We start from the raw sequence: 12,721 nt of genomic DNA on the forward strand, positions 1-12,721 counted from the left end.
AACAGCAAAACAGTCTTGCAGAAGGACAGAGCTGGAGGCCTCACGCTTCCTGACTTCCAGACCTACTACAAAGCTACAGCAATCAACACAGCGCGGTGCCGACATGAAGAGAGAAGGGCCTGGGAGAGAAGGGCCCAGAAACGGACCCTCACCGATCTAAAATGGTTCTCGGCAGGGTGCCAAGATCATTCAGTGGGAGGAAAGGGCAGTCTTTTTTTAACAAATGGTGCCGGGAAAATGGGATCTCCACATGTCAAAGAATGCAGTTGGGCCCTTACTTCACACCGTATTTAGATATTTACTCAAAATGGATCAAAGACCTAAACGTAACAGATAAAAACATAAATCTGTTAGAAGAAAAGATAGAGTAAGATCTTCATGACATTCACTGGGTCTGACAATGATGTCTTGGATATAACACCAATAGCACAGATAATAAAATAGGTAAACTTAATCAAAAATAAAAACTTTAATGTGTCAGAGGACACTAAGAGTGTGAAGAGACAACCCACGGAATGGCAGAAATAGTCATAAATCCTGATGGGGGATTCCTATCCAGAATATATAAAGAACTCCTACCACTCAGTAACACAAATCCAACCCAATTCAAAAGTGGGCAAAGACTTTGAATAGACATTTCTCCAGAGAAGATCTATAAATGGCCAATTAGCACATGAAAAGATGCTCAGTATCACCAGTCATCAGGGAAATGCAAATCAAAACCCCAGTGAGATGTCACCTACCCTTGGGGCAACAGTTACCTCAAAATGGAAAGTAAGTGCTAACAAGGATGTAGAGAAATTGGAACCCTCATGCATTGCTGGTGGGAATGTGAAATGATGCAGCTTCTGTGGAAAACAGTTCTGTGGTTCCTCAAAAAATTAAACCTAGAACTACCATGTGATCCAGCAATTCCAATCCTGGGTATTTACCCAAAGAAACTGAAGGTAGGGGCATGAATGGGTATTTACACTCCCATGTTCTCAGCAGCCTTGTCCACAAAGCAGGAAGGTGGAAACAGCCCAAGTGTCCACCCACAGAAGGACAGATTAGCAAAAAATGGCCTGTGCGCATTACGGGGCATCACTCAGCCTTAAACGAGAAGGAAGACCCAGCACAGGGAGGTGCTGAGTGAGACAAGCCTGTCCCAGAAGGACGCGTCCTGTAGGGTCCACTCGTGTGAGGACTCCGAGTCGTCAGATTGAGAGGCTGCAAGTGGGTTAAATAAAGGTTATGGGGGCTGGGGCGCGGTGGGCATCCCTGCTTAGTGGGCACCGTGCTTCCGGTTAGGGTTGGTGGTGAGGGCCCCACGGCAGTGTGAATGGGATCACTGCCACCAAATTGTACCCTTGAAAATGGCCACAATGGCAAATCTTACGTTATATACGTATGTATATATAAATTACAGTAAAAATATGAAAATTATCTTGTAGTTTTTCACATTAATACACATCTTCCCAAAAACTTACACTGTTGATAGTCATTTATCAACTTCCTTTTTTTCATCAAATTATCACTGTTTTTCTATTAAACATTGTTTTATAACATTATTTGAGGTGGCTGCATTGTATTTCATGATGCAGTGGTATCACTTTTAGTCAAATTTGCTTATTGCTTAATATTTTTGTTTTCAATTTTTTAAAGATTTATTTATTTATTTTCAGAGGGAGAGTGTGAGCATGTGGGCAGGGGGAGGGGCAGAGGGAGAGAATCTTTCAAGCAGACTCCCTGCTGAATGCAGAACCCAGCGTGGGGCTTGATCCCACGACCCTGAGATGTGACCTGAGCCGAAACCGAGAGTTGGACGCTTAACTGACTGAGCCACTCTGGCACCCCTGTTTTCAGTTATCATTATACACACTGCTCCAGTTAACATTTTTTTAGCTAAGTTTATGCACATTTGATTTCTTTAGGACATATTTCTGGGTGTGGAATTGTTAGATTGAAATATTGAGGGTTTTTATATCTCTTCCTGAAGTACACCAAGAGTGTCTGAGCACTCACTTCCATCTGCTCTTACCAGTGGCGACTATGATAAGTTTTTAAAGAAATATTAACGGGAGCGCCTGGGTGGCTCAGTCGGTGAAGCATCTGCCTTCGGCTCAGGTCATGATCCCGGGGTCCTGGGATTGAGTCCCATGTTGGGCTCTCTGCTCAGCGGGGAGTCTGCTTCTCCCTCTCCCACTCCCCCTGCTTGTACCGCGCCCCCCCATGTCAAATAAATAAAATCTTTAAAAAAAATCAACCTTTTAAAAAATATTAACAGTTTGATATGCAAAAATGGTTATTTATTTATTTGCTTTTTTACTATTTTATTTAGCTTGTCTTAAAGTGAACGCTTTTTGGTATATAGTTATTTATATGTGGTATGAATATTTTTTCAAGCTTTAGTGTTTTGCTTTATTTTTGGTGTTTATTATAATCTGGAAACCTTTAATTGTTTTATAAATGTCCATAGATAACTATTATTAATCTTCTTCATTATGACGGGTGGATGAGTCCCACGCATTTACCCCATTCTCTGCCAAGGCACGGATACCCAGTCTCGCTACAGGAGCCCATGCCCAAGCTGAGCACCACTGCAGAGGCAAGAGGTTAGTGTGCAGGGCTTCACGGAAGCACCTGGAACCTGCAGACAAAGGACCGGAGCACTTCCAGTGGTTTGAGGGGAGCAGACGTCGAAGCGGACGGACGGCTCATGGATGAGCTTAGCTGTAGATAGGGTGCAGTAGAAGAAAATGGTCACTGCAACTGAAGACCGCTCATTGAAATTACTCAGTCTGAAAAACAGCTTTTAGGACAGTTTCCAACTGATGTGTAATTGGAGTTCCCAGAAACAGGGGAGAAAGAATCTGATAGAAAATAAATATGGGGAAAAAAAAGTGGTCCTAAGCTTCCCAGATTTGGTAAGATAACAATCTGTAGATCCAAGAAACTAAGCCAACCCCAAACTAGATAAATACAAAGAATACACACTGTTGAAAACTGAAAACAAAGAAAATCTTAGAAGCAGCCAAAGAATGACACATGACATGTAGGCAAACAGCATTACAAAAAAATCACCAACTTCTCATCTGAAACGATGGGGAAAGAAAACTCAAAAAAATTGTCAACCCAGAAGGCTGCATCCGGTAAAAGTGTCCCCACCCCCGCCAAATAATTATGGAATAAAACACTTTCAAGTGAACAGAAGGTGGTAGGGTTTATTGATATATTTGCCCGAACAGGGATGGAAACTCTGCCTGAGAGTCTGCCCAGGAATAGCACCTGGGAAAGACCATTGTTTTCTTTAAATTTCCTAAAAGACAAAAGGCTGTTTAAAGCCGAAATATTTTTACAGGGTGGAGTTCATACCAATTTAGAAGTAAAACGTGTCCCCAACAGCATGGGGCAGGAGCCACGAATGAAATCCTACTGTTGTCAGGCTGTCTTATTTCTGTTGTGGGAGGCAGTAAACATCAATCCAAGTAGACTGATTAGGGGAATGTCATTGCCCCCAGAGGAAGTACAAAGAAAATAGTTTAAAAGAAATACAGCTTTAAGGACAGTTTAAGTCTAGTGGAGGAAGTGAAGTGGAGCAGTAAGCAGTATTTGTAGAACCACAGGCAGGAAAAGAGGATAGAAGCCGAGGGAACGAGGAGCCCCAGCCCCCACCCCCCACCCCCCGTCCATAGGGACAGCACCTGTGAGGACTGAGCACACCACAGACAGTTGTGTGCTTCCGCAGGGGCTCACGTTGAATGGACAAACAGATGGAAGCAGAAAGGATGGAGAACACGTGTCGTGCAATAGTAAACTTTTAGAAGAGGGAAGATTATCTTTGTGATTCCAGCATAGGGAGAGATTTCTTCAGGAAAACACAGAAAAGTGCAAAAGTGATTGGTAAAGTCGAGTTCATTGGAATTAAGAAATTCTGGTCAACAAAATGTCACAAAGTTCACAAAAGGCAGGCTACACGCTGCCAGAAGATGTTGCAATATACTGGCAAAGGATTAATATCCAAAAAATAAGGAAGTCCTACAAACAAAAGAGCTCAAAAGAAAAATGGGCAAAGAATGAACGGGCAGTCCCCGGAAGGGGAAGTCTGAGGAACCAGCAAACACAGGGAAGGTGCTCAGCCTTTTGAAAACCACCCTGAGACACCATTGTGTAGCCGTTGGATTTGGTGGCGCTCAAAGGTTGGACTGCTCAGAGGAGCCATAGCACGGCCCGCGTCGCTGCCGCTGGGTGGCGGGCCCCCACCCCCAAGAGGAGATGCCCCTGTTCAGCTCTGGGATGTGTGAACAGGGGGAGGTTTTGCGATACTCAGTGCAAAGTCATTCAACTGAGAAACTTGAAAATAAGGCCAGCCTTTACACCAACAATCATACATTTTTGTATTTATCATACAATTAAAAATTTAAACACCAGTAATATGGGGTTTGAGTGTGTGGGTTTTCTTGAGAAAAGCGGGTTACTAACTTCAGGCTTGGTAAGAAATCTGTTTTAACGGTGTGTGTGTGAAAGTCTCGGATTACTGCTTAGAAGGTCAGAAGGAGGGAGAAAGAGGGACTGAGGAAACATGGTCAGTACAGACAGGAGCAGGGGGGAAGGCAAAGAGAGACCCTGTAAGGAGAAAATGGTGGAAGTGTGTCCGCACAGGTCCCTGAGGCGCATGCCCAGGAAGAGTCCATCTGTGCAGGATGCAGGCTCTCAGGTTGGCCCTGAGCCTGGCCCTGTGAACTGGGGCACACATGGTCCCCTAGCCCTCCCAGGACCCCCAAGTCTCTCCTGGAGCTTTCTGGGTCTGACTTCCACAGTGGAGGGTGGCTTTTGTTTTGTTTTGAGGTCCTTCAGTCAGTGGGATAGATTTAGCTTGCTTGAGGAAGTAGAGCTGAAAGCTAACGGGGAGATGCGCCTGCAGCCCCAGGAGGCAAACTCAGGCAGGCAGCCGCCCTGACGTGCGTCGGACTGCAGGGCAAGCATGCCCCCACTCTGGGCCCCTGCTCTTCTCTGCCATTTATTGTTTTTAATTCTGTGGCGTATGGATAACGATTACGGAATTATTAGCACTCGTCTAAAAATGTCCAACGGCCACCATTGTCTTGTAGAGGTCCCGATGGGTATGGGTGGCCCTCTTGTCACGTGAGGAGTGCTGCAGGCGCCTGGCATAGTCCTGGGCGCCACGTTGGAACGGAGGGACAGGGCACAGCACCTGGCCCTGTTGAGGAGCCCGGGGCCTGCCTCGGCCTGTCTGGACCGTGGGAGAAAGGAAGGGATAGGCGGTTGACATGATGTACATGCAGGTGTGTCTTAAAACTTGAAGACTCCTTGCCACCTGAGGCCCCGTTGGTGTCAGGAGCTTGGAGTCTGGAGCCCGGCGGACGGGGCTTGGACCCCAGTTGTAGGACCTCTGAAAATAACTCTGCCTTTCTCTGCCTGGGTTCCTTCTCCTTCTCGAAGGAACCTCCCTCATGTGGGGAGCAAACGTTCACGTGGTCATGTGCTCAGGGTCGTGCTGTAGGTCATGTGATTTCTCTGGAAATTGTGTTGCAGGATGCAGAGGGCTCCACCTGTCTGCACCTCGCTGCCAAGAAGGGTCACTATGATGTAGTTCAGTATCTGCTTTCAAATGGACAGATGGACGTCAACTGTCAGGTAAAGCCACACCCTGCACTTACGGACACTCACCTGGCTGGCTGGTCAGTGACCCTGTTCTCCTTTGTAGCAGTCCTGGCCCCAGCCCATTCTCCGCAGCCCCCCTTGCAAGGCCTTGGAAGGCCTGGCCTCACCCACCCTGGCTGAACACTGGCCCCTCTAAAAGCCCACACCTGTGACGGCCTCTACCCTGCTGCCTGGCCGGAGACTTCTCCCACGGCGCCTGCCTGGGCTGCCCCAGCCTCCTGGCCTCGGGGCACATGTCACCACCTGAGTGAGGTCCCTGACCTGTGTGCCAGGTGCCCTCCCTCCTGTGGTACCCCATCTTCCCTCCCAGTGGCTGTCAGGGTTCCAGGGCAGGGTCTTTGTGTGGCATGTAGGCCCTGGCACGAGGAGGTCCCATGTGCATCTAGTAAGTGACTCGGGAGAGCAAGTGAGCACGCTTCCCTCCCACTCGCTGAGACCCAGACCCCTCCCCTCCCACGTGACTCTGGGCCCTGGAAAGGCTGTCTTGGCTCACAGGCTCTGCCCCGTCTTTTCGTCCAGCCATTGCCTCCAACCCAGCACTCTACAAGCCACCCTGACAGAGACCCTCCCCGGTGGCCCAGAAATACAGCTCCCTGCCTTGTGCCGCCTGGCCCACCTTTTGCTCTCACAGGGTCCATGGGCTGGACCCCTCCCGTGTTTCATTTTCCGTCTCCCACTTGGTTCGGTTTTGTATGTTTCTTCCCCTGGGCTGGGCTGGGCTGGGCTGGGCTCGGCTCCGCTCCCTGAGGCGTGCTTGTCCCTGCTGTGCCCCCAGGGCCCAGGTGGTGCGCACAGCCAGCCTACAGGGATGGCCTGACTACATTGTCTCCCAGAGAGATGTGGCAGCTGAGGGGCGGGTACAGGAAGCTATTGGGGAGGTGTTACGGAGGGTTGAGCTTTCTGCCACCAGACCATGAGTTGGTTAATGTGATACTCATTTCCTGAAGAGTTGCCTTTTTCTGTTTTAAATAAAACTACCCACCACCACTGAGTAAGGAGAGAGGCCTAGGTTTGTGGATGGTAGAAAGCCAACTCATCAGAACCATGACGGATCCTAATGTGGGGTCGGCCGGGGCAGGCTTTCTGCTTCCTATCCTTTAGGAAGAAGTGGGAACTGGGCACGCCTCCATCAGTCTCTGGGCTGGGATATCTGTCTGTCTGCAGTTGTTAGCAGCTGCCCCTGCTTCATGCTTGGGGTCTGGCTACCCACCAGCCGGACTGCTGGTCTGGGAGGGACGGTCTGGTCAGCATTTCTTGGTCCTTACGTGGTCCAAGCAGGTGCACTCAGGTGTGCTGAGTGTTGTCCTGGCGGTGACTGCCCACCAGGCTGCCCTGGGGCGAGGTCTCCTGGCAGATCCCTCCGTCCCCCTCAGAGCAGAGGTTCTGGCTCCGTCCTGTACTCACTGAGACCCCTGGGGCTGCACCCCGAGCCTAGGTTTCCTCATGCACAAAATGGGGACTTGGACTGGCTCCTGTCTTGTGGAGTTGTCTTACAGATCCTGGGTGAGATTGTGCTTCATGTTACTTGTCTGTAGAGCTGTAATGGATTTTGTTGTTGTTTTTTTCTTGTGTGTGTGTATTGTGTTGTGTTGTTTTTTTTTTTAAATTAGGATGATGGCGGCTGGACGCCCATGATTTGGGCCACTGAGTATAAGCATGTGGAGCTCGTGAAGCTACTGCTGTCCAAGGGTTCCGACATCAACATCCGGGATAACGTGAGTCTCTGGCTGTCGCTGGTGCTGAGCACCCCTCAGGGTAGCGGGTCCTGGAGGAGGACAGAGGGACCAGGGTGTACAGAGCTGGCAGCTGAACGTTCTTGTTCTTGGAAGCCTGACTGTGGCTGTGCCCTTTTTTCCCAGGTTTTCAGTGGCCCCTGGACCCACTGTGGTTCCCTGGGATTGTTTTGTGTGTTGGCCAATTGCTGGGTGTAGACTGAGGGGCAGAGATTCCTGAGACCGGCCCTGTGGATAGTACCTGCCTTTTTAGAGGCGAACCCGGACTGTGACTGCATCACTGACTCCCGTGTCTATGATCAGGACCACGGAGCCCAGGGCACACCCCACACCTGGGCCGGCAGCATGGGAGCACTAACTTGTACTGCACTGCTGTCTAGGAAGGAGAGAAAGGGAGCCACCGTGTGCTCAGGTCATGAGAGCTAAGGTGCTTGTGTTGATGGCTAGTTTTATGGGGCATACTTGTTTTCAGAAAACAGGGTTCTGGGGCCAAGGTCAGAAAACTCACCAGTCCTTTTGGGAGTAATCCTCCAGCCCGTATATCAGACAGCAGGTGATTCTAGTTAATTTATATATTTTAATATTTTTTTAAAGATTTATTTATTTGAGAGAGAGAGACCGAGATAGTGACAGGGATCACGAGCGAGCGGGGACACAGAGGGAGAAGCAGCCTTCCTGCTGAGCAGGGAGCCCGATGCGGGGCTCCACCTCAGGACCCTGGGATCATGACCTGAGCCGAAGGCAGATGCTTAACTGACTGAACCACCCAGGCGCCTCTCTAGTTAATTTAAAAGGGCATTTCTGGAAAGTTCTTTGGGTACCCGCTCGGGAACAATCCAGAGGGACAGGGGTCCCAGGGCGGACAGACACAGTGCCCTGCAGAGTTGTGTCGGCTGTTACAGAGAGTCACCAAAAGCCATAAATGGAAAATGTAGCACAAACTCATTAAATTGATAATGAAATAAGAAAGCAGTTAACAGTAAGACATGATTTCTCCAAGCAAGCACACCATTCAGTAGGGTGCGCGTCAGCGTGGAGCCCGAGTGCCCAAGGTAGGGAGCCAGGTGGTGTCTTTTGGTTCTGAGCCCTGAGCGGAACAGGGCTCTCCAGATCCCCGCTTAAAGAAGGGATGGGAGCAGTGAGCACCACCTGGTCACTCATCGTGGCTGCTCGGCATTGGGACCCTTCCCCACGTCTGTGAGCAGGTCCTGCCCTGCCCTGAAACCAGGAACATCAGCACAGAGGCCAGCATCTGGGCCTGCAGCACGTGGCTCAGCTGTGGGGTGTTTCCGTGAATGTCCTCAGAGCTGGGGTCAGTACAGTGGCGCTGCCTGCAGGGCCCCGGGGGCTGGGAGGCGCAGGGCAGTTTGGATGAGGGTAGCGGGAAGGGGTGTGATGAGGTCCAGCGTGGCTGCAGCAGAGGGCAGTCAGAATCTGCCCTGTGGACGCTTTGTGGCACATCGTGAGCAGCCCCCTTCAAGCATGGGGTGCTGGGAGCAGCTGCAGCTATGTGTCCTCGCTGGGCAGGGTATCAAGAGCGTATGGGTGCAGGGCAGCAGACGGCCTCACAGGGTCCAGTAGGTGTCAGCGCCGCTGCTGGTGGTGGTCCTCGGGGAGCAGGAGGATGGACTAAACTGCGTGTTTGTTGTTCATGTGACAAAGCAGCGCTGTTATTTCATCCTAGCAGTTTTATTGATGTGTAAATGGTGCACCATTTAAGGTGTCCAGTTGGATGAGAGTTAACCCCAGAAACCGTCACTGCAGTCAGGACTGTGCACGACGCTCCCAGAAGTTTCCTCCTGCCGCTTCGTAGCCAGCCACCGTCTGCTCCGCTTTCTGTCACCGAGTTTGTGAGTTTGGCTTTCCGTAGGCGGACCCGCAGTGTGACCGTTGCTCAGGCAACATCAGCCTGGGGGTCAGCGTTGCGTTGTGCGGACAGGTCAGCTCAGGTGTCCTTCACCTGGTCGCGGACATGGGGGTTTTCTGGGTTCTGGCTGTCACACATAGAGCTGCTGTGGACATGCACGCACGTGTCTGCGTGGGCCCCTGCTATCATTTCTGTCCCATAAAACCTGGGTCACCTGTTGAAGGAGCTGCCCAGCTTCCAGAGTGACTGTGCCTGAGAGGCTGTCCTCCCCAGCACTTACGGTTAGTCTGTGTCCCCGGGGGGCAGGGGGGGGGCGGCGGTCCTTTCAGATCTTCTGCTCATTTTTTATTGGATCATTTATTTTTTATTCTTCAGTTTTAAGAGTTGCTGTGTATTCTGCATACAAGTGCTCTATATCAGATGTTTTCCAAACCCTAACAACTGTTTTTGAGAGGCAGATGCTTTTTAATTTTGATAAAGCTTAGTTTATCAATTATTTTCTATTTATGGATCATATGTTTGGTGTTCTCTTTAAGAAATCATCGCCTGACCCAAGATCCCAAAGACTTTCTTCCGTGTTTTCTTACAGTAGTTTGTTTTGCATTAGGATGTCCAGCTGTCCCAGCACCATCTCCTTTCTCCATAGACTTGGCTTTGCCCCTTTGTCCACATGCGTGTGGCTCCGTCCCTGGGCTCTGTCTTCCGTGCCATTGGCCCGCACATGTCTGTCCTTACGCCAGTGCCATGCTTTCTCAATTAAGAGAAAATGCTGTGTTACATACACAGAGGGCTGTCCCGTTTCTCCCGGACCTCGTGCTGTTGCTCTCAGACACTGTACCAGCACCGCAATAGGTTGTTACTTCGTTTCAACAGTCGGTGATCTTTTGGAAACACTGTAGTGACGAAAGTCTCAGGGATCAGTGCCTGCTGAAGCCACTTCCTTTCCTACCTAGGTCCTTCATTCCAGGGTCGTTTCTCCTCTACACGTCTGACTTCGTTTATCGTGTCCTGGGGTGCCGGTCTGCCCGTGACAAGTGCTTGCAGCTTTTCCTGCCTGCAGACTCTGTATCTTGGCTTCACTTTGGGAGACGTTTTGCTGGGTGTGGACTTTGGTCGATAGCTTCTTTCAGTACTTTGTGCACACAGCCTCTCTGCGTCCTCACCGAGGAGTTTCCCGTGGGGAATTCTCGCTGGCACCGTGTGCTTATTTCCAGATAGAGTGCATCTGCGTTCTTTTGGCTGCTTTTAGGATTTTCTCTTTATCACTAGATTTTAGCAGTTGATTATGATGCGCCTTGTTGTTACTTGTGTGTGTTGCAAGTCTGAGGTCAGGAAGGTTTATGAAGCTGTGTCAGCGAGGTCCTCATCCGTTCCAGAGCTCTTCCTGCCTGCCCCCTGCTTTGCAAGGGTCCCTGTTCTGTAATTATCACGTGGCTTGAAGTTGTTCCCAGCTCACTGATGCTCTTTTCATTTTCCTCAATTATTTTTTCACTGTGGATCGCAGTTTATCTGGTTTTAAAGCTGTTTTGCTGGTTTTATTGAAATTTTGCTGTTTTCAAGCTCAGTAATCTTTTCTTTACAACCTATTATGCTGTTAATCTCATCCAGTGTGTTTCTGTTAGACATTGTACTTGTCAGGTCTAAAAGTTTTGTTTGTAACCTTAGGTTGCGTGCCAGACATTGTGAATTTTACCTTGCTGTGAATTTCTGTATTCCTGGAAAGGTCTTGAGCCTTGTTCTGGGTGCAGCAAAGTTACTTGGAAATAGTCTGCTTTGGGTGTTGCTTCCTAGGTTTGTTACGTGGGTTCCAGCAGGCCTCAGCCTAGTGCTGGTCATCTCTTGTGTGGGCACTAGCGCTGAGACTTCCGTGCCTCGGCTTTGGGGTGTGTCCTCCTGGAGGTCCAAGGTGGGAATGTCCAGATCTCCAGCGGCCTCTTTCCCAGCTCCACATTCTGCTGCCTCGGCCACCGGCTCTCAGTTCCTGTCTCGGGGCTTCTCCTGGTGCCCTCCCTGCTCCGAGGCCTGGATCTCAGGACAGTGAGCAGGTGGGCCCAGGCCCCCTTGTTTGTTTCTGCTCTCAGGCCTACAGTACTCCATTGCCTGATGTCCAGTGTCCTGAAAACCATTATTTCACACGTTTTGACTGTTTGGTTCTTTCAGGCAGGGAGGTAAATCCAGATGGTCCCTCTGGCCCGGTCTCTGCCGGAACCAAAGTGCCGTCTGTCACTTCAGATGTGTGGGTCAGGCCTCTCGTAATAGAGCAGGCAGACCTCAGCTGGTCTGGGACTGCGCGCACGTTCCTGTGCTAAGAGAAGCCTGGGTGGACGGGGACAGTCTCAGCCTGTAATTCCGGTTATAAAATCATAATCCTTCTGGTGAAGGAATGACAAAAGAGGCCCCTAAGGAAACCACATTTTGTTCTGGAGCTTGCAAATGTCTGGACAATGGAAAGACGAGAGGGGTAGAAGGCGTCTCGGAACAACGTCCAGGAAAGGAAGCCCCAGGCAAATCCAGGCTTTTCAGAAAACACTAAGGCTGCCAGAGGAGTCTGCGGTGAAGCCTGTGCTTGGGGCTAGCTGCTGTTTGCTAACAGAGAGGACCACACAGTTTGACTTTTCTCTTTCCTCTAGTTCATTGAGCTGGAAGCATCGGATGCTCTCAGAGTGTGGGACTGGGAGGCAGATTATCTGCGAGCACTGGAGCGTTACAGGGGGTTCCCTGGTGGGAGGGGGGCAGGAACGAGGCAGGCAGAGTCATGTAGCTGGCACATCAGTCCCACGGGGGCTGACGTGGGGTGGAGTGGGGGCATGCACAGTGAGGGGCTCTGCCTCGGTCCTGCCAAGGCCCCTGCGGTGGTGCCGAGTGGACAGCCAGGCTTGACTTTGGCTCCTGTGAGATACTGGGCGTTCGTGAGGGGTGGGGCCCCCTGAGTGGTGCACCCACTCTGCCAGGAGGGCAGTCAGTGTTCAAGCTGCCTCTGAGGGGTTAAGCCCTGAGACCAAGTCAGGAAAAGAAAAGGACTGAAACATTCACTGCCTTGTATTCTAGAGGAAGACAGGAGCAAACTAGAGGTTCGGTAGAGGAAGGGCTGAGTAGGTCACGACCGTGAGCTTGGCCTGCCCAGTGGTCCACCTGCAGTGGGCACAGGGCAGTCAGCCCGTGGGGGTCAGAGTGGCCTTCTCGTTTGTCCCCAGTGCGGTAGGTTGGCTGTTCCGTCACCGTTCTAATTTAGGCTGTTTCCCACCTGGCAAGGCTGCCCGTTGCCCTGTTTATATGTGTATTCCTCATCTTTAACACAAGTTTTAAGTTTTATACGTTTTGTGCATTTGTTTTCAGAATTACAGTGTAGCAAGCTAATAAACTGATTATTGTAAGTCACGTATAGCTTATTTACAGCACAAATGGTTTTTTCTGATCTTTGATTTAAAGGTTTTGTTTTACAGAGGTTTTATGAAGT

The 12,721-nt window shown here is 50.1% G+C and overlaps 1 protein-coding gene across 7 annotated transcripts in view; it reads left to right on the plus strand.

Annotated features, from left to right (window-relative positions):
* The window catches only part of EHMT1 (euchromatic histone lysine methyltransferase 1), a 139,476-nt gene that overhangs the window by 111,911 nt on the left and 14,844 nt on the right, over nt 1–12,721 (plus strand). For all 7 annotated transcript variants that reach the window (XM_081804033.1, XM_081804034.1, XM_081804037.1 and 4 more), the window contains 2 exons: nt 5,536–5,637; nt 7,275–7,379. In XM_081804033.1, the coding sequence (XP_081660159.1) occupies nt 5,536–5,637; nt 7,275–7,379 (207 nt within the window). The remainder of the gene's footprint in view (nt 1–5,535; nt 5,638–7,274; nt 7,380–12,721) is intronic.

The sequence above is a fragment of the Leptonychotes weddellii genome, chromosome 14, assembly GCF_054177405.1.
Source record: "Leptonychotes weddellii isolate Sample4059 chromosome 14, ASM5417740v2, whole genome shotgun sequence".
In the NCBI taxonomy this organism is placed as follows: Eukaryota; Metazoa; Chordata; class Mammalia; order Carnivora; family Phocidae; genus Leptonychotes; species Leptonychotes weddellii.